The sequence below is a fragment of the Capra hircus genome, chromosome 5 (assembly GCF_001704415.2).
Source record: "Capra hircus breed San Clemente chromosome 5, ASM170441v1, whole genome shotgun sequence".
Lineage (NCBI taxonomy): Eukaryota > Metazoa > Chordata > Mammalia > Artiodactyla > Bovidae > Capra > Capra hircus.
Genome location: NC_030812.1, coordinates 108590711 through 108613058, shown reverse-complemented (window position 1 = coordinate 108613058; position 22348 = coordinate 108590711). Strand labels below are relative to the sequence as shown.

Below are 22348 nucleotides of genomic sequence, written 5' to 3'. Positions count from 1 at the left end.
CTTAGCAGCATAACACAGTAGAATTTGGAGCCATCTTATAGAAAAAGCCAAACAAACCTTTTGCTCAACCCAATATAACTGCATGACCTTGATTATGTCACTTAACTCCCCAGGTCTGTTTCAACAAAATGGGGCCCCTACTACCAAACCCGAGCTGTACAGTACAGGAAGTGTACCTGGACTCCTCAGCACAGTCCTGGCAGTAGGTGTTCAGTGAAGAAGTGAAGTGAAGTCGCTCAGTCGTGTCCGACTCTTTACGACCCCACGGACTGTAGCCTACCAGGCTCCTTCCTCCATGGGATTCTCCAGGCAAGAATACTGGAGTGGGTTGCCATTTCCTTCTCCAGGGGATCTTCCCGACCCAGGGATCGAACTGGGGTCTCCCGCATTGCGGGCAGACGCTTTAACCTCTGAGCCATCAAACACCCAGCACTTGCACAAATATGCATGCAAATTTCGGCAGGTCATTAATGCTCACAGGATTTCTTTGAGATGCAGATAAGACACTAAATATGAAACTGTCCTGTATACTGTATAATGCTTTATGAATATAGGAAGTAATTCAATTTAAACATCAATAACTAATGCATCAGGAAATAATATCTCATGACACATGGGAAATTACATATAGTATTCTTGTTCACAGACGCTCCCCAACAAGAAGACAAATCTGACTCCAAAGAAGATCCTTTATTAAGAACAACTTAAAACACTTCAGTCCTTGATTCAAAAAACTTCAACTCAGGTGACTGGCCAATGGCTGAGCTGGGTAAAGGCTTCATGGTGGCAGAACATGTCCTACAATGACATCAAGATAAGCCCCTACTCTGAGTAGTGTCAAGTGTGAATATACTCAGGGTCTCTGTCCCATCTTTTTCAGGGTTCGGTTAAGCTGGAAGGGAAGGAAAAGCAAAGTCAGATATTGGCTTTTTCCCCAAACCTTTTCCTACGGTGTGCATGATCACAAGGCCACACCCCCGAGCCACCCCTCTGATGCAGACACGTCACAGCGTCTACTATCACGGCATCACTACTAACACAGCGTCTACCATCACAGTGTTGGGTCCTCCACCCGACATTCTCATAGTGCCGCACAGTTCATGCAGCTTGTTCTATCTGCCTTTCACACTGGACACACACCTTATACTGCTCTAATCATTTTATAGATAGGAAAGGGCCTCAGGGTGGCTAGACTTGCCAGGACTGTGTTACTGTCCTGCAGGAGTCATCCAGTAGCATGGCCCACAGCACAGCAGTGACCTCTGCTGGAGGACTCAAAGCACCAGGATGCTGTGGCTCCAGCTATGGGCGCAAAGAGCGACCCGCAAGGCCTCTCTGAAGGCAGGGCGTGGAATGCACCAAGTCTGTCAAAACAGAGCTTCAAGGTATCTGCCTGTAAAGACTGGCCAGACCTGTCTAAGTTGTAGAGTAACCAACTGCCAGATGGGGAGGGACGGGTAAGAGCAGGCACTGAATCCACCCATATTAGGAAATAACAGGGAGGGAAGTGAGAGCCGGCCACCCGCAGAGAGAGATCTTGGGAAGAGATGCTCCAAAGAAGGCTGATGCAGCAACTCCTACAGGCCCAGCCCCACCCTCCGGACCCCAGGGAGCCAGCCAGTCTAGCTCAGAAACTTCAAAGGCCAATCTCAGGCTTTCTTGAAAACAGAAATGAGAAATAAAACACTTAAAAGCTCCCCACTCCATTCCCAACTCCTGTCTCCAGCCCCCACACCACTCTCCACACCTCTCACCTCTTCAAATTTGTGAATCTGCCGAATGAAGAAATCCCCATAGCGCCGGGCGACCTTGGTGTCTGCGATGTGGATCATGTCCTGTGGGAAAAGCAACCACAGAGGAGCAGTGAGGAGGAGTCACTGACGGACTCTGCAGATACCAGTGGTGCTAAGTGCCAGATAAACCCCTATCTATGGGGGAGCATTAACAGCTAGGCGCTGCTCTTTGTAGATGCTGAGTTTTACTTCACGTTAACTCATTTATTTCCTGGTCTTTTTAATGAACATGAATCTGTTGGCAATAGTAACATTTAAAACATACCATTTTATTCTCATATACTGTTTATAAGTTCCAAATTAGTTTAGATTTTAAATGATTTTTTAGCTCAAAATATTTTGTTGAGCACTGTTTATCTGTAAATTCCTACATAATCTAGTTTAGGACCCAAGAACTTCCTGAATCTCTTGATTTTTTTCAAGTCAAGAATGAAGAAAAAAAAAAAAAAGAAGAACTTGCTAACTCTTGGAAGAAGACAATCCAGAGATGGCTGGGACTAGTTCGTCTGCTCACTAAAAGGAATGTAGCAGGTAACTGATATGGCCCAAGAGTGTCAGGCATTGGGAATAAATTCAAACAGAATTTTAGGTAGCTGATGCAACACTGCAGGGGGCAGGCGGTTTTGATTTTTAAAAACATGACTTGGGAACTAAGATCCATCAAGCTGCGTGACAAAAAACACAAACAAAAAAAACCCCCAAATTTCCCACCACCACCACCACCAAAAAACAAAACCCACACAACTTAAAACTTTCACTACTGACACATCTCTACTTTTGGTGCTTCTGTTCATGGCAGGGATAGCCAAGAACTGAACACCAATCCTCCCAAAAGCCATGAAGTCTAAAATGAGAGGATGGAACATAAACCCAAGAGAACAGGTTCACAAAAATTCATAGCAGTGTTACCCATAATGACCAAAATGTGAAAACAGCTCAACTGTCCACCAACTAATGAATGGATAACCAAAGTGTGGTGTGTCCAAAACGTGAGATGCTATTCAGCCATAAATAGGAATAAAGCACCAATACCTGCTACAACCTGGATGAAATTTGAAAAGACACTCAATAAAAGAAGTTAAACACAAAAATCCACACATTTCATGATTCTAGTTTTCAGACAATATTAAGAAGAGACCAATCCAGAGGCAGAAAGAAAGCAAATTACTGATCTGCCAGAGGCTGTGGGGGCAGGGGAACTGGGAATGCTGCTAATGGACAGGGATTCCTTTTCGGGATGTCAGAAATGTTGTGGAATTAAAGCAGAGATGGCTGCCCAACATGGTGAATATACTAATTAATCATGGAATTTTACCCAGTAAAGTTTGTTATTAATTTTAGCTTTAAAAACTGCCAGCAAAAAGGAATATGTTTAGAACAACACACTTTCTTCCCTTTTTCACCCCTCAAGCCCCGCCTCAGCTGTGCTGAGCTGATTTTCTGCCTTTTATAAGGGTGAGTATCACAATATCCACAAAGGTGAATGGGTCAAATGACATATTAGTTTTCTGAACATGATTACTTTTTTAATCTGATAGTTTCAAAGTAAGTTTTGTGTTGATTGGTTATTTTTGTTGGAACATGGGTCTAAGAATTAATTTTAAAAAGCAGTTGTTACATTCACAGATGTAGAAAACAGACTTGTGGTTGCCAAGGGAGAGGGGGGTATGGGAGGGATGGATGGGGAGTTTGGAATTAGCAGAAGTAAACTATTATATCCAGGATGGATAAACAACAAGGTCCTACTGGGCAGCACAGGGAACTATATTCAACATTCCGCAATAAACTATAATGGAAAAGAATATGAACAACAATATACACGTATGCGTAACTGAATCACTCTGCTGTACAGCACAGATTAACACAACATCACAACACTGGAAATCAACTACACTTAAATACATTATACTTTCTGAAAGCAACCAAAAACGTAGGATATTTTTAAAAAACTGCCTCATAGCAGCAAAGAGCTGACAAGAGAATGAAGAATCATTTAAGAGAAAACAAACCATTCTGTGAGCAAAACACAGAAGTCCCTTCTGCACTGAGGGGATTTGCTAATCCTAGAAAACCTGGGTGGAAGACCATCCTTGTAACGCTGAGATCCTAAAGAGCTGCATCCTCAGCTACAGGTGATCCAGAAGTGAACTGCCATCCCACTCCTGACACCAAGCAAAGCTTTCCAAGGGTGGGGGAAGAAGCATAAAAGAGACTCCTCTCTGAGACATATTCTTTTGACAGTCTACCGCCTGGCCTTGCCACCCAGCTGCTCCCAGGAACCTCAGTCTGCTGAGTTCAGTCTACAGTGGTCCCAGACCAAGAATATTCCCAGGCACCTTGTGGAGGCAAAAACAAATTCCCTTCACAGGAACAGATGTTCATCCTTGGCTTCAAAGAATATCAACAAATATTTTTTCAAGGACAACGAATCATATGTAGTAAAAAAGAACAATAATAACCAAGCACATATGGAAACACTGCACCATTAGTTTTTTTTAATCTTTTTAAAAGAGAAAGCTAGAAACAGAACTGGAGAGAGAGATGGAAGAGGTACAGGATGTTTTTAATCAAAAGTATCCAGAAGAGAGGAGACAAAAAGATGGAAGAAAGGTTTAAGAGACATGAAGGATAGAGGTCTAACATAGATTAAAGAATTCCAGAAGGAGAACAGAACAGAAACAATACCTAAGACTTACTGGCTAAGAATATTCCAGAAGAGATGAAAGATACTGATCTACTAACTTTTAACAGCTTCTTTAAGTCTTTATCAGGGTTCTAAACATGTCTGAATACAACGTTTTCTTGGGAGTTCCCTGGTGGCCTAGTGGTTAGGATTCTGGGTTTTCACTGTCATGACTCAGGTTCAATCCCTGGTTAGAGAACTGAGATACCGTGAGCCCAAAAAGAAAAGAGGAGGGGAAAAAAGAATGTTTCATTCATTTTTGAGTATTATGTACATGGTGCAAACAAACAGGGGAAAGGTGATATTTCATGCAAAGAACAACCGGAGAAGTCCAGCATATTTTAAGTCTGGAAAAACTCACTTAAAACAAAACAACTTAGAAAAAAAAAAAAAAAACTTACAAGCACATTAAAATGTTCAGCTTGAAGGTAAACTCTAACAGGGAGGGACGACCCTGGTGTCCAGTGGTTAAGAATGTGCGTTGCAGGGCCGGGCACACAGGTTTGATTCCCGGTCTGGGAATTAAGATCCCGCAACCCGCAGAGCAGCTGGGCCCACACACCACAACTACTGAGCCTGTGTGTTCCAGAGCGCCCCACACCACAGCTAGAAAGAGGCCCACAAGCCACAACAAAAGATCCTACATGATGCAAGGAAGGTCCTATGGTCTGCAACTAAGACCTGCAGTAGCCCAATAAATTAATAAATATTAAAAACCAAACACTAACAATATTCCTCAAACTGCCTTTCGCTATGCACTATATTGCTTCTGCATCTTTCCAGAAATGACTCTTTGCATATACAAGCATATATATCATTAAAAAAAAAACAAACTTAAATGGACGATCGACAGCCACTCTATAAAATCATACCACCACCCAAATGTCCACCAGCAGAAGAATGGAAACGCTGCAGTCAATAACTGCAGTAGATGTCAGACCACCACAGAACAGGCATGACTGAACTACTGCGCCGTATGACAACGCTGGATGGTGATTTCTCTCAATTTTAATGTCGAGCCAAAGAAGTCAGCCAGAAAAGAGCACATCCTGCGTAATTCCCTTAAAAGAAGTTCAAAATCAGCTAGCACCAAGCTAGGGTGGTACAAGTCAGGACAATGGCTTCCTAGCCAGTAAGGTACTTCCAACAGTCTACAAAGCACATCCCCCTTTCTTCTCCCACCCCAGCCTCCTCTCTGGCCACTCCAACCGCACTGTCCTTGTCTGGGCTCGCTCTGGCCTCAGGGCTTTTGCTCTAATTGCTCCCTCTGCCTGGAATGCTCTTCCTCCAGGTATCTGCTTGCTAATTTCTGCACCTCTTTCAAGGCTCCGCTGCCAGTTCACTTTCCCAACAAAGTCTATCTTCATCATCCTATTTAATACTGCAACCTGTGGCTTCTACTACCACCAATCTGACTTACTCCACAGCCAAGTGGCAACATCTAAACTATTACACGGTTTGATTAATGATAATGTTTACCACCTACTTTTTAAACACTAGAATACCAGCACAAGGGCAGAAATCTTTGTTGATTTTGTTCAATATGTCCCAGATGCATAGAACAGTGAGCAGCATCCTGAGAACCTAGCCTGGCGGGGTGGGGCGGGGGGCCAGCCATACCTTATCAATGTAGAAGTCAACCTCGGAGGCTGACTGAAATTCTCCATCTAGGGCGGAGATACCACTGGTCCACACCAGGTTCTTCATTTTGTGTTTGAAGACAAGAAGCTGGATTCGGAACTCCTGCTCGGTGAGGTCCAGGAAGCCGGCCAGCTTGGCCACGGGCATGGTGGTGTAGAGTTTGAGGAAGCTGCGGATGGTCGAGAGCTGGGCCTGCTGCTGCACCTCATCAGAAAACACCTTCAGCTGCTGCAGGAAGGGCTCCTTGTGGTAATTGGGGTGCACGTTGTCATAGTTGGGCACTACCGGCGACAGGAATTTGGGGCAGGAGTAGCTGAAAAGTTCCTCGTAGACCTGTGGATCACCTTTCTGCATGCGCAGCATCTTGTCTCCGTATTTCTCACGCAGCTGGAGGTGAATGCTCTCGTCGATACGCATGGGGTACATGGTGAGGGCGATGGCCAGCAGCGCGTGCATCTGCTCATTCTGCTTGTTGATCTGGGGGTGGGGGGACAGACTGCTGCAGGGTCCCATGAAAAGGACCCTGTACCCTCCCAAACACTCTCTGTTCAGACCTCCTGACTTTTCCCTTTGTCTTACATCCAGCAGCTGAGTTTCCCAATGTCTCTCCCAATCCTCCCTCTAGCTCCACCGAACTTCTGGTCTGGTTCCAGGTCCTCCCTGTCTCCTGGATTCTTTACTGGTACCCGTCTCTGTCTCACAGTCCACTCTATGAACCAAGGCAGGTCAATCCTACACCAATTACGATCAAGTCATCTAGAAATAACTTTTTTTTGAAAAATATTTTAATTGTTTCTTATAATATCTAGAAATCTTTGATGGTACTTAACACGTGTAGAATACAGATTAAATACTTTATCTGACTAGTAAAGGTTATCACAAAATCTAACACCCCGGTCTGGTTCTTCTGCCTTTCAGTCCAGCTGGTTTACTGTGCTGCTACATGGTCACACTTCCAAGTCTCAACACCGCTGCTTTAGTTAGAAACCTCCCCCCAATTCTGGCTTCCCAGGTGGCTCAGCGTCAAGAATCTGCCTGCCGACGTGGGTTTGATCCCTGGATCGGGAAGATCCTCTGGAGAAGGAAATGGCACCCTACTCCAGTACTCTTGCCTGGAAAATCCCACAGACAGAGGAGCCTGGCAGGCTACAGTCCATGGGGTCGCAAAGAGTCGGCCATGACTGAGTGGCTGAGCACACACACCTGTGTTTCAATCATTCACATCATCATTCCAATCCTAGGCCTATTCTGGATCCATCGTCCTCCAGGCAAACGGCTCGAGTGCAGTACCCATATCTAACTGATTTTAAGTACCCACAGCCCAATGAACACCCTAGATACTGCTGGGGATAAAAGTAAAAGAAAAGATACTACTGTCCTGATCATCAAGGTGTTAAGGATCCAAAGTAATGTGTGTAACAAAAGAAACTCAGCATAGGCTAGCCATTAAGAAATCATCCTATTGAAAAAGCAAGCAAAATAGCAAAATTTTGGTTTACCCAAAAACTGTTGGCACTGGTGTGTCAGCTGGTCAGAGGCCTCCTTACCATCTCATATTTGTATGTTGTCCTCTGGAACATGCTCTTGGTCCTCTGGATGTAGAGGAGGATGTTGGCAAAGACCCGGATGGCATCCTGGTAGCGACGCATCATCAAATATGCAAAACCGACATAATAGTATGTGGTGACCTGGCACTCGGGCACGCGGGAATACATGCTCTGTGGAAGGGGGCAGAAGCAGCATCCACGAGTCTTAAGACCAACTCACCCCAGCTAGGATTGGCAGAGCCTAGTGTTAACCAAAGCAAAAGCATCAAGAGATCCCTGCAGAGTCCCTGAACTACTCAGAGGAAGCCCTGGCTCTGGAGTTGGAGGCTCCGAGTAGATGGTACCACTAACTGATTATGTGACCTGAAGACTCCATTTCCTTGGCTGTAAGAGAAAAAGACTGGACCAGGTGACCCTAAAATTTCTTTCAACTCTGAAATCCTCTACACCTCACTTATACATTCTTTCTTGCTTTTCCAAATAAGCTCTATAAAGGAACAGACTGATAAGATACATACATCAAACAAAAAACGTATCATGTTTCTAGTTGCTAACATACCTTATCTCTCCCACCTCAGAACTTTTTAAGTATTTTGTTAATTCTTTGGTGAAAGCTGAAAGGTAAAAATCTGCCTAATCATTCTGATTTGAAAATAGTATCAGAAGGAGTGGTGAATATCCGAGGCGTTATTAAGCATCAAAGAGAAAACTACCCTGTCCAGCTTCAGGTTTTCCCTGCAGTAGTTTTCCAATTTCTTGTCTCAATGTTCCCTAGGGAGGATTCCTCATTTTTTCTCCTTGAAATCTGTCCTAATAGATCAGATGTTCTAAGGCCCTGCAAATGTGGGCCTGAGGAAACAGGGAGTTACCTTCTTGTTCAGTTCGATGTTCTCTAGCACCTTGATGGCCTGGTAGTAATCCCCCAACAGCGAGTGCAGTCGCAGGAGGCCCACCAGGCTGAAGTAGCCGAGCATCTTGTAGAGGGAATGCCGTCCATACTCCCCGGCCACACTCTCTGGGTCGCCTGAGGGACAGACAGACAGTGTACACTTTAGGGGAGGCTGGGAACAAGGGCAGGCCTGAACCTTCAATGTCACTCAGTGAACTCTTAACCTACTGCCAGTCTCCAAAGCTTTCTGCAAAAGGAAATAACTCTGCCTTTGAATGAACAGGAAGAAGCAGCACGCCTGCTGTGCTAATCTTACATTCACCAGTTATGTCACCTGGGGGGGGGCAGTCCCCTCACACACCTGAGAACACAAAAGGACCCCTCTCATCAATAAGAGCACCTCACTAAGGCCCCTGCTTTCAGGATGTCCATGAGATCAAAGCTATCTTCCTAATAACACTAGGATACCACGCGCCTTTCTCACTGAGTTGACATTTGCACTGATGGAGCAGAAACAATGTAGGTAAAACCACCGACAACTTAGCATCAATCAGACAGTGGCACCGAACTCTACTATCATCACTGTATTCTTTACCACCGCTCACCTGCAATGAAGGACCCAGCCGCTCTTTTTTCACAAAACCCTATTGTTACTTAAAAGAATAACTGATATACAAACTATGACTATTCAGACATGGGTATTTAGCAGACATTTTCTCAAAAATGAGTGCAGTGAACTTGTTAAGATACCAATGTCTGTTAAGTATCAATGAACTGATTTATCAACTTTTAAGTAAAGATTAGAATTTCATAAAACTTCTACCTGCTACTATGAAAAATAGCTTCCCAAAATAAGGACTTATCTGATGAGGTTGATGGTCAAAGTAACAGATATGGTTTCAAAAAACTGTATAATAAAATGTGTCAACTTTCAGAAAATCTTGCTAGCTCATTTTACAAAATCATGCATGGATAAAAAAATTCACTCAGGCTGCAGGAGAAACTAGTAAACCTTAACATGACAAAGTAAAAGTTTACAGATAAGGTTTCAGATTCCACACTGCAACTAACCTATAGAAACTACCATGGTCAAGTTCTGATGTAGAATCAAAGAAGAGCTGGGCTATGAGAAAAGGCTGTTAAACAAAGTTTCTCTTCCCTGTCCCAATTAAATATCTGTGTGAGGCCAGAGTCCCCTCAGATACATCAACCAGAGCAGTGTCTTGCCACACACTGAGGGAAGAGGCAGAAGACTCCTCCAGCACTCTTCCCCAAAGCCACATTTAAAGAGGTCTGCAAAACCACCATTCTTCTCATTGGAACAAAATGCTTATAGAGATAAACTTTGGGATTCTTAATCTAAATTTTAGAGTGTCAAGTGGTCCTCACACCAAAATGTCTGAGAAGTGCTTATCTAAACAAAGGCCCTGGAGAGGCAGCAGCAGAAGTGTTCACAAACGCAGCTCTCAGGAAGTACTGGTTCACTCTGTCAGCCAACAGAAGGCCAAGCCCAGCAGCCTCCAAATCAGCACTCAGCTCCTATTCGCCCCCAGACACCAGAGGAGCAGCCCGTCACCCGAGAGGCGGCGGCTCCTCCTACCCGCGCCACAATGCCTGGGGAACCGACAGCGGGCAGTGCTCACCTCCGCTCGTGTACACCTCCAGCTGCCGGTTGATGTTGGACTTGTCCACTAGGGAGTGAAGGACATTGAGGACGCTGTGGACATTCCAGATTTTGGGATTGGAGCGAAGGAAGTCGATCTCTTCCTCTGACTTCTTGGCGGTCTTACAGCGGTACTGACTGAACGACTGAAACTGTTGAGGAAGAGGGAGAGATGTGGCAGGGGCATCAAACCCAGAGGGACAGCACAGCGCTCCTGCCACCACTTCCGCGACAGCAATCTGCGTGCTCACTGCTGGCTCTGTGAAAGCCGTCGGTGATTAAGCTGTGAATTTTGTTCGTTACTATATTACTTATTCCACAGTGAAATAAATATCTCTAAAATGACAAGTAGTGGGAAAAAGAAAACATTCAATTTGGAGTCAAACACAGTCTAGTTACTCAATGTCTCTGGACATCACAGTGCTGGCCGCTAGAAGCTAAGTTCTAGATGACCTAAGATCACTCTTCAACTTCAAAACATCATCTTCCTCTAAGAAGGCAGGAGAAAACGTTTCTAAACTAACAATAAACAAAGACTAGTATCCAGAATGTAGAAGGAATTCTCATTAAGCCAAAGAGGAAGATTATCCAACAGAAAAACAGGCAAAGAATACTGATAATTACTTTGAACAGGCTTGGTCAGTTAGTAGAGAAAATGCTCAATCTTTTCAGAGAAATGTAAATTAAAATGATTACCATTTCTTTCCTATCAAATTGACAAAAATTAGACCAATAACATCCAATACAGAAATCTTGCTTTCTAATGCTGATAGTAGTAGTATAATTTGACACAGCCTTTTGAGGGTAGTAATTACTACTTATTAAAATTTGAAAAAATAAATAAATAAATAAAATAAAATTCGAAGTGACAAAAATGTTTTATTTCTTGATTGTGGTTGTGTACATATTCGTCAGATCTCAACTATATTCTTAAAATTGGTATATTTTATTGCGTGCAATTTATGACTCTATAAACCTGATTTAAAACAATTTAAGAAGCAAATATCCTTCAGCCAACAACTCTACTTCCAGTCATCTCCAGAAACAGACTTATGTGTAGCACATAGATCAGAAGAGTGGTACATCACATGGATGGCACAAAAAAATACGGCAGGCCTTTATACGCTGATTGTCTTTGCAGATCCTAATTGATATCTCTGCAAAGGCAAGGCAGGAAGACACTTTCACTTAATCTGCAGTTAAAAAAAGTCAGTAAGAACAAATTCATATATTACTATATCAACACAAATAAACAAAAGTGGTGGGGAATAAAAAGAAAAAAAGAAAACATTTCTTTTTAAAAGGAACAAGTGGTGGGGAGGAGCCACTCACCCCATGAGGTATATAGCCGGCATTTTCTTAAGCGGCTTAACAGCACTCTCACTTCTCACAAAGACTGGCTGGAGGAATCATACCTAGCCCATAGTGGGAGTCTTTGTTAGAAGTGAGAGCACTTAAACCCGTTAACAGAGCACCACTTAAGCCTAGGGAATTAGGATTATCTTTAGTCGGATGAAGAACCTTAGCACAGACTCTTGACTTGCTGTGAGCCAACAGGATGGCCAACCTTCTAAAATTATGCCAAGTAACAAGCCAAGGGACGGAGTTCCCTTGTGGTCCAGTGGCTAAGATTCCATGCTCCCAAAGCAGGGGACCTGGATTTGATCCTTGGTCAGAGAACTAGATCCCACGTGCCTCAACTAAGAGTTTGCATACCACACTGAAGATCCCATGAACTGCAACTAACAGCAGGTAAAGCCAAATAAATAAATTACAAACAACAACAAAACAAGACAAGGAGCCAGAGAAGGCGAATAGGGCCGGTGTGCTCTGTGGCCCTCACTGGCCACAGGCACTGAAGCCTGTCTTGAGCAAGAAGCCTCTTTCTCACCGGGCCCTAGGAAGGTTTCCTCAGCTCTCCGATCACAATGCATCAGCACTTTGTATTTAGAGTCTCTTTGATCCATGGAGTTCAAATGAGCTTTATTAACAAACCGATTTTTCCTGAAATACCCAGTAAGAGCTATGTTATCTCAGTAAAACACCAGAAAAATATTTTTCCCCAAGTTCAACTTCCTTTTTTTAGTAATAGTACTCTTAGGTAATATTTCCCCTTTGGTAAAAATGTCCTGTTTTACTCTAATCCAGAATATATTCACATCACCAACACCACAATCAAGATATAAAAACTTCCTGATCCGTAGGTGATCCAAGTGAGGCTCAGAAAGCTGAAAAAACATGTCACTACTACAGAGCCACCAGCTGGCCACACTCCACAAGACCCCACTTCTAGCTGACTCCAAAGCCTAGGAAACCTGTATTCTTCCTATCAGACAGACCACCTCTCCAGGTCAGGCAAGAAAGTGTTAGAAGTCTGGAGCTCAACTCTCCTGACTTCCAAGTTCAGAATGGAGCTCTCAGACCTCACTGAATTCTTCAGAAAACCACGACAAAGAGTTCAGTGTGACAGGGTTATTTCTCACTATGCTGGGATGGTTTTATATTATGTATCTTTTTCTGTGTGTGTGTATAGCAGAGTTTTATTAACGTGAAAAAGGACAGAAAAAGCTTCTGACACAGACATCAGAAGGGGGACGGAGAGTGCCCCTATATCTTTTTAATAACACAAACAACTGTTAACAGCTGTTCTTTGTTTGGACGAGTTATTGACTATTTCAAATTAAGCCCAGGCTGACCAGCTACCTGGTAGATGAACTCATCGATGATGTCCCAGAGCCACTGGTTGGGAAGTTCAAGGGGAGCAGGACCATCAGCATCTGTGCAGAAGACGACAGAAAAGTCAGACTCCAGTCAATGACTATGCCCATTCAGCAAGGCTGCAGAACACAATTTTTAATTCCTCTCTTAAAAGGACCATGAATCTCAAGACCTCCTCTCTTCCCACCTGCATGTTAAAATCCTGTTAAAAAGAGATGAAGACAAATATTAGGTTTCATCATAACCTCAGACTCACTAAGAATGTAGTTGAAGAGATTGCAGTAGTTGTAATACGATTCAAACCTCTGCTCCAAGGAGGGTCCTCCCTGTAAAGAAAGCAGAAGACAGAAGGACACATTTAACCTGATGGACTCCACTCACGGCCTGCCACTGACAGCTGAAGACAAATACAGCTGACCTTTGAAAACACGCGGGTCAGGGGTGCCAACCCTCCGGTCAAACATCTATGTATAACAGAGTCGGCCCTCCATACACGTGGTTTTTCCATTATCTGCAAAGTCAACTCTGTAGTATATTTACTGAAAATATCTGCATGTAAGTGGACCCATACAGTTCCAACTTGTGTTGTTCAAGGGTCAAACATACATGAGAACTGTGTCTGCTCCCCCCTTCTTAGCATGCAAAGAGCACTCCAGTGATAGGGAAGACAGTAAGTGCTACAGCAGTTCAAAGCGATCCTGAGTATCTGACCCTAAGGGTCAAATTTTATGCCAAAAACCTTAACTGACCTTTAGACACCAGGCATGCACATCTGACAAGCAGAGGAGCAAGGGGAAGGAAAAACAGGACTAACAGAGGCAAAGAGATAAAACTGTGTATGGTGCTTGAGGGCTGGGGAGTAAGGCAGACAATGCTACACTGGGCTTCAACGGGCCAGAAATGCAGAGGTCTTTTAGGGCCAAACAAGAATTATGCCAGGGGTTCAGTAAATCCACCATCACCTGTTTTGGTAAATAAAAAGCTCAACTGGAACACAGCTATGCACACTCACTGTCCAGGGCTACTACAGAGGTGAACAGATTCTGAATGAGGCCCAGAATACTTACTAACTGCTTCTGTACATAGAAGGCTGCTGACCCCTGAGCTAGACTTCACACTGTTGGTAAATGAGAACCACTGGAGATGTCTAAGCAGGGGAACAACATGACGAACGGTGTATTTTTGATGGACTGGAAAGAACACTGCCTTGGAGTCTCAGTCCCACAGCTTACTAACCATGGGGTCTGACAAAGTATTTAATCTCTCTGAAAAATGAGATTATGAAGGTAAAGTGCCTAATACAGTAAACGCTCTTTCAGTGAAACCACCACCTGCCCGAGCCCAGTCAAAGAGAACTATTAGAGGTGGAGAAATTAAACTAGCAATTGTGTTCCAGGGACAAAAATGGCATAGAGTTTAAAAACTGCCAGCAACATTTAGATACTCACACTGACTTTGGCATATATGTGCCTGTAGTATAATTCTTTGTACAAAATCAGGAAGACAGCATCTGAAAGAGATGGCAGAGGGGTGCTTTAGGAATCCACTGAACAACTAGTCAGTTTTACCCTTGGTGGGAAGTAACAGGGTAAATATGATTTCAGAGATTAAACAACATCAAACGTCCAATACTCATACTCCAAGAATACATGCAACAAGAAAATTCATTTCCCATTTTACTCTTTCAAATTCATCTTAACCTCATTCAGGCCCATATCCCTTCACCGTTTAGTTATTACTGCCATCCAGCTGCTTAACCAGGACATAATAATAGCTCCAAGGAAGATAACATGACATTTAACTATTGAAATTGCACATGCAAGGGGATCTTTGACTCAGACATCCTATTTTAAGGAATTTATCCTGTTGATATGATGCAACCTGAAAAAGAAAGATGTGGGGAAGCTCTTCAGATACTGATGCTGTGCAGAGTTCACATACAGGTCTGAGACTATTATCCTTAGGCCTGCTAGTAAAGCTGCTCCTTGACCATCATCTGGGAACCCAGGTTTCAGAAGGGTTCCCACCAACCTGATAAGATTGGTGTCCTTAAACTGTTTGTGCAAACCACATGTTTTATACTGAATACCTGCTTTCCTTCTGGGAGTCTGGAATTTCAGTACATGTTGTGTTTGTAATGAGCTGCTATGGTAGACAACTATGGTCACACATGGTATCACAGCTCCTTGCTCAAGGAATGAAGTACAATCCATGTGACTCCACTGGAGAGGACTGTTAAAATCTCAAACTGAGGTTCTCTCAAACTGATACTCAGATACGACACAATCTCTATCAGAATACAAGCTGATCCCAAAACTGAAAAGCTAACCCTAAAATTAATATGGAAATTCAAGGGACACAGAAGACCCAAAGCAATTCTGAAAAACAACAAAGTTGGAGGACTTATACTTCCCAATTTCAAAACTGTCCAAAGCCACAGCCACAGTGTGGTTGGCACAGTCATAAAAGATCCATGGAGTCAAGTTGAGAGTCCAGAAATAAACCTCTACATTAACACGAGTACTAATTTCCAAAAAGGGTGTCAAGACAATTTAATGGAAAAAAAAGTCTTTCCAAAAACTGGTACTGGAAAAATTGGGTATCCACATGCAAAAGAATGAGGCTGACTCTTCCTACTTTCAGTTCAGTTCAGTTCAGTTCAGTCGCTCAGTCGTGTCCAACTCTGCGACCCCATGAATCGCAGCCCGCCAGGCCTCCCTGTCCCTCACCAACTCCCGGAGTTCACTCAAACTCACGTCCATCAAGTCAGTGATGCCATCCAGCCATCTCATCCTCTGTCGTCCCCTTCTCCTCCTGCCCTCAATCCCTCTCAGCATCAGAGTCTTTCCCAATAAGTCAACTCTTTGCATGAGGTGGCCAAAGTACTAGAGTTTCAGCTTTAGCATCATTCCTTCCAAAGAACACCCAGGGCTGATCTCCTTCAGAATGGACTGGTTGGATCTCCTTGCAGTCCAAGGGACTCTCAAGAGTCTTCTCCAACACCACAGTTCAAATGCATCAATTCTTCGGCACTCAACCTTCTTCACAGTCCAACTCTCACATCCATACATGACCACAGGAAAAACCATAGCCTTGACTAGACGGACCTTTGTTGACAAAGTAATGTCTCTGCTTTTGAATATGCTATCTAGGTTGGTCATAACTTTTCTTTTAAGGAGTAAGCGTCTTTTAATTTCGTGGCTGCAATCACCATCTGCAGTGATTTTGGAGACCCCCAAAATAAAGTCTGACACTGTTTCCACTATTTCCCCATCTATTTCCCATGAAGTGATGGGACCAGATGCCATGATCTTCCTAATTTACACCATATGTAAAAGACTCCATCAGAAAGTGAAATCTGAGGAGGTCAGAAAGCCCACTCTGGAGCAACTGTAATGACCCCAAAAATTACACAGGGAAAAAGAAATCAGTCAAGGCAAAAATCTCACTTTCAGCATTCACCACATATGAAAAATCTGTCCTCTTTTCATTTATTCAGCTTTCATTCAACAAGTTACATCTACTATGCACCAAACCCTGGGGAAATAAAATGAAGAACAAAATAGATACAGACCATTCTGAACTTTCTAATGACTTCCAGTCATAGGATCCCATCCAGCACCCAGGACACCTACCATTGCCAACCTGTGGAGCAATGGTTTCAGCCTCAGGCCAAGGTGTATTCTTGAAGAATCTTTCAGTCAACTTGGTCCAGCTGAAAACCAAACAGAAATACTCCGTAAGTCCAAAACAGGAAGGATCTGTTTTAGAGATCTGTCACATTTTATAGATAAGTACCCAAGCTCAGTAAAGGGAAGAAGTCACAGAATCAGAGCCAGGGCCAGAGCCTCCAACTCTATAACTTTCCTCAACCCAACTCTGCACCCCAACCTTTCGTAATACAGTGAAACGTTTCTTTTACATCAATTAGGCAACCACCAAGCTCTTCAAGATCATCTCCTACCCTTGTATCATGAACTCCGGAGTTGTATTTCCCTGCTTACTGTTCCCTGACTTGAGAACTACCTTTCAGACACCCCAACACACCTCCCTCAGTTTCCCCTCTTTCCACTTCCGAGAGTGCTCTTCTTCAAACATGGTAGGAACGGTATTTGTTGTAGTTTGATGCTGCAACAGCCCTAGAGCATCCAACCCAAACACTGATGCCCAAGATGCTTCACGACCCTATGTCCTCCTGAAGTCTTTTCTGAGTATCCAGCCCTGACTGACCTGTCTCACTTCTAAAGCCCTTTACACAAGGGCAGTGCCCTCAAAACTAGGATGCAATCAGGAATTCGCTGGTGGCCCAGTGGTTATGACTTAGCACTTTCACTGCCATGGCCGGGGTTTGATCCCTGGTCAGGGAACTGAGACCCCACAAGTCACACAGCATGAACAAAGCGGGGAGGAGGACGACTAAGACAGCAGGACTGAGAGGCAGCCACGCTAGAGCCCTGCTCATCCCATCATGTGCTGAGAAGCTGCACAGCACAACTGAGAAACTAGGCTCTGGTGACAGACTGTGCAGGTTCAAAGCTCAGAACACCCACTATGTGACTTAACCCTTCTGCGCTTTGTTTACTCAACGATAAAATGAGGAAAACAATGGTATCTGCTTCACAAGGTTGCTGTGAAGAGTACATGAGTAAATACAAGAAAAGCACTCATGACACTGTCTAATTTATGCTGATCATATATGTACTTACTACTATAATTAATACTGATGGTATTATTTTAGGCCTTGTACAAGTTCTGGATATAGAGCCCAATAAAATAATGTCTGCAACCCCCAAAGAATCACAGAAAACCCTAGGGCACTCTCTTTACAGAATAATGATTAAATATCACCCCCTTCTACAGACTGCATTACTCAGCCAGTCTCACCCAGTAGGAGATCATTTCAGCCACTGGCCCATACCTGTTCTCATAGATGTCCTGAATCTCATACACCTTCTGGTCAATGACATCGCTGGAGACACGACTGGCCTGTAGCTCATACACCTTCTGGTCAATTAGGTCCGAGACAGTTTTGTGGAAGTACTGGATGAAGTTTTTGATCACTTCAGGGATCACTTGATAGGTCTGCTGTTCATACTGACGCTCATAAGCCAGATCCTGCTTCGGATCTCCTAGAGATCAGATATGATAAACACTTCCAACCCGTATGTATGACATAACAGGAGGGCAAGGTCACTCGTGAAACTAAACTCATGTCTATAAAACTAGGTGTAATGCCTTTTTAAACACTCTCCATGTCACTCCCAATCCCCACTGGTCTCTTTCTTCACAACATTTTCCACTACTCATTTTATTATTAAAGTAATTTATTTGCTTACTGATTCCCCCACCAGAATCTAAAGTCTATGACAGCAAGAACCTTATCTGTCTTGTACCCAGGTCTACCCTCAGAACTTGGGATGGTTATCAGGAAGGGGGTGGAACTGTGGTTAAGAGGAAGTAAGTAGTAGGCACTATTTTTTAAATAACTAACCAACTGCCATTCTGTATCAATATGACAGTATAAGCAACTAAACTTTAATTTTTCACAACAAGATTTTTTTTTTCAGGTAATAGTTTAAACAAGGAAAACCTCAGCCAGGACAACCATCCTTCCTTTGTAAGATTTTGAGGTGGACCATGAAAAAAGCCTAGTTTAATAGGCTCTGTACCACCCTTTGCCTGAGAGCTAATAACTGACTCCAAACCTGGATTATCAACACCTAGTTTTATACAGGTGCCCATCAAGGCAGCTGTGAGACATTCAAAAAGGTGCCAATCCTCAGAAGCCCCCAGCTAGCCAAACCCATAGACTCACCTGTGTGCATATCATAGTCGCCGGGATAAGCATAGGGATCGTAAGCAGCCTATTAACAAAAGAGACACAGATAAACAGTCACCAGTCTGTGAATCCAACATGCTCGTTCTAGGTTCCTAAAGACACAAAGGCGAGTAAGACAGAAGCAGAAAATATTAAGAAGAGGTGGCAAGAATACAGAGAAGAACTATACAAGAAAGATCTTCGCGACCCAGATAACCACGATGGTGTGATCACCCACCTAGAGCAAGACATCTTGGAATACAAAGTCAAGTGGGCCTTAGGAAGCATCACTAGGAACAAAGCTAGTGGAGGTGATGGAATTCCAGTTGAGCTATTTCAAATCCTGAAAGATGATGCTGCGAAAGTGCTGCACTCAATATGCCAGCAAATTTGGAAAACTCAGCAGTGGCCACAGGACTGGAAAAGGTCAATCTTCATTCCAATCCCAAAGAAAGGCAATGCCAAAGAATGCTCAAACTACTACACAATTGTACTCATCTCACACGCTAGCAAAGTAATGCTCAAAATTCTCCAACCCAGGCTTCAACAGTATGTGAACCATGAAGATGTTCAAGCTAGATTTAGAAAAGGCAGAGAAACCAGAGATCAGATTGCCAACATCCACTGGATCATCAAAAAAGGAAGAGAATTCCAGAAAAACATCTACTGCTTTATTGACTACGCCAAAGCCTTTGACTGCATGAATCACAACAAGCTGCGGAAAATTCTGAAACAGATGGGAATACCAGACCACCTTACCTGTCTCCTGAGAAATCTGTATGCAGTCATGAAGCAACAGTTAGAACTGGACATGGAACAACAGACTGGTTCCAAATAGGAAAAGGAGCACATCAAGGCTGTATATTGTCACCCTGCTTATTTAACTTATATGTAGAGTACATGATGTGAAATGCCAGGCTGGATGAAGCACAAGCTGGAATCAAGATTGCCAGAAGAAATATCAATAACCTCAGATACGCAGATGACACCACCCTTATGACAGAAAGTGAAGAACTAAAGAGCCTCTTGATGAAAGAGGAGAATGGAAAAAACTGGCTTCAAAGTCAACATTCAGAAAACAAAGATCATGGCCTCTAGTCCCATCACTTCATGGCGAACAGATCGGGAAAGGAAATATTGAGAGACTTTTATTTTTTTGAGCTCCAAAATCACTGCAGATGGTGACTGAAGCCATGAAATTAAAAGACACTTTCTTCTTGGAAGAAAAGCTATGACCAACCTAGACAGCATATTAAAAAGCAGAGACATTACTTTGCCAACAAAGGTACGTCTAGTTAAAGCTATGGTTTTTCCAGTAGTTATGTGTGGATATGAGTGCTGGACTATAAAGAAAGCTGAGCCCAGAAGAATTGATGCTTTCAAACTGTGGTGTTGGAGAAGACTCTTGAGAGTCCCTTGGACTTCAAGGAGGTCAAACTAGTCCATCCTAAAGGAAATCAGTCCTAAAAATTCACTGGAAGGACTGACGCTGAAGCTGCAATATTTTGGCCACCTGATGAGAAAAACTGACTCATTGGAAAAGATCCGGATGCTGGGAAAGATTGAAGACAGGAGAACGGGACGTCGGAGGATGAGACAGTTGGATGGCATCACGGACTCGAGGCACATGAGTTTGAGCAAGCTCCGGGAACTAGTGACGGACAAGGAGGCCTAGCGTGCTGCAGTCCATGGGGTCGCAGAGTCGGACACGACTGAGCGACTGAACTGAACTGAAAAGACACAAAGACGAACAAGACGCAGTCCCTGCTCTGGAGCGACTCATGCGCCTCTGAGAAAAGGGAGAATAAATAGACAATGACAATACCTCGTTACGGCCGCAATAAGGAAGAGCACAGCACAAGAGGCTGTGGCAATCAGCGCGGTTCGACGGAACTGAGTCCAAATGATAAGAAAACAGAGTTCAGTTACAGAACCCTTTATCTCCAGCCTCGGCCCCCGGGCTTGAAAAGGAGAGGACGAGGGGACCGGACACACGAGGTGGGCGGCCGAGACCCGGCAGATCTGGAGTCCGGAGCTGTGAGTGGCAGCAGCGTTGAGTACGCGCACGCGGCGAGGCCGGCGGGGGCTCCCACAGAGGCGCAGACACCATTCCCCCTTCGGGGTCAGTATCCTAAAAGCCCTGCCCCTGTGGCGGAGACTGGCACACGTCAAGGACAAGTTACCTCAGACTCGTAATCATCAGCGGGGTACGACATGGCTGCGGCGGCCGCGAGCCCAGCCTGGAGAGAGCAGAAAAATCAGGCCTCGCCTCAGTCAGGGCGCCGGAAGTCTAACCTCCCTGGAGGCCGCCGGGAAACCGGAAGCTTTTGTGGGGCCGCCGGCAAGCTGAGGTAGCCATGTTGGGAAGGGCGCAAGTAAACACCATTAGTCTTCCTTCTTCAAATAGAGGCTCTACAAGGAAGGCGATTCTACAGTACTAGCAAAATTTTATAAATAGTAACGTTAAGTATTTTAGGGTAATAAAGAATGGGCAAAGTAAGAGAAACCAGAAGTAATCCCCCTCAAAGGATGGTTGACCACTTCCTCGGCCGTCCTCTCGCGAGATGGGTTATTTGGCTATGGGGGCCTGAATATGGATTTAGGTGCTAGAGGTTTGCCTGAAGCGAAAAAAGGTCTTCAAATGTTCTTTTCTCCAAAGTCTAAACTTACCGAGTGTAAAAAATGGAGGTTTAGTCCAATGCAGTGGGAAGGTATTGAGAAAAGCCCCACCCCCAACTTTGGACATTAAAGTTGGAGCAGGCAAAGATGAAGCCAGCTGTTGGGGGAGGAGGAAGTCCTAGGACCCACCCTCGCCTGCAGCGCAGCACGCTGTGAGGGGTGTTCACAACCTGGCGTTTGAATGAGTTCAAGTCCTGATGAAACCCTAGAGTTAGGGACAGGGTTATAAAACAAACCAACACAAACCGGTGTGTGGGTGAAGAACTTTAGTTTAGCCATTACTACAGCAGTGCCTCGCCCCAGCTCCTTGTGCCGCGTTCTTGCTTTGCGTCGTCGGTTACCGAAAGGTGATGCCATCATAGAACTAAGCTTAAGCTTAAGGGCCCGTCGAGTCCAGTGACTCTTCGTTGGCTTAAGGAGGGTACCCAGCACCGTGCTCACATATGGTTTTGAAAATTTTTTAAGAGTAATGTTTTTATTGCAGTCGGTTAGAACCTCTTTCTATTCCGATCTATCCTCCCATCACTTTTCCCCTTGTGTCTAGTGGCTTTTGGGATTCAGTTAGAGGAAATCCTGTTGGGAGCGTTTGAGCTTAATAGGATATGTTTATGTGATACTCTTTTGTGAATAGTTAGTGTTGACCCTCCGTGTGTAACGTACACCTACCACCCGCTGTGGTAGGTGTGGTAGGACCACTGTGGGTCCTCAATGAAATAAGTATTTAAGGGTAATCAGGGCAACTAGAAAGCTTCAAATTTCCCAAAATCTTACAGTTAGTATATGACAAAAATTTGATACAGGTTGCCCTGAACTTTGACAACTCTCAAAATGTTGAGGACGTTCCCTTCAGTTCAGTTCAGTCGCTCAGTCGTGTCCGACTTGTGACCCAATGAATCGCAGCACGCCAGGCCTCTCTG

General features: G+C 44.0%; 1 protein-coding gene across 1 annotated transcript; it reads right to left on the bottom strand.

Moving 5' to 3' along the window:
• On the bottom strand, positions 672–21060 carry EIF3L (eukaryotic translation initiation factor 3 subunit L). The gene is made up of 13 exons (XM_013964335.2): positions 20936–21060; positions 18750–18798; positions 17853–18063; positions 16570–16649; positions 14383–14444; positions 13191–13260; positions 12920–12993; positions 10197–10368; positions 8534–8688; positions 7665–7835; positions 6097–6594; positions 1755–1835; positions 672–892 (listed from the first exon to the last, which is right to left on the bottom strand). The coding sequence occupies exons 1-13, from the start codon at positions 20966–20968 to the stop codon at positions 854–856; spliced, it is 1695 nt and encodes a 564-aa protein (XP_013819789.1). The 5' UTR covers positions 20969–21060; the 3' UTR covers positions 672–853.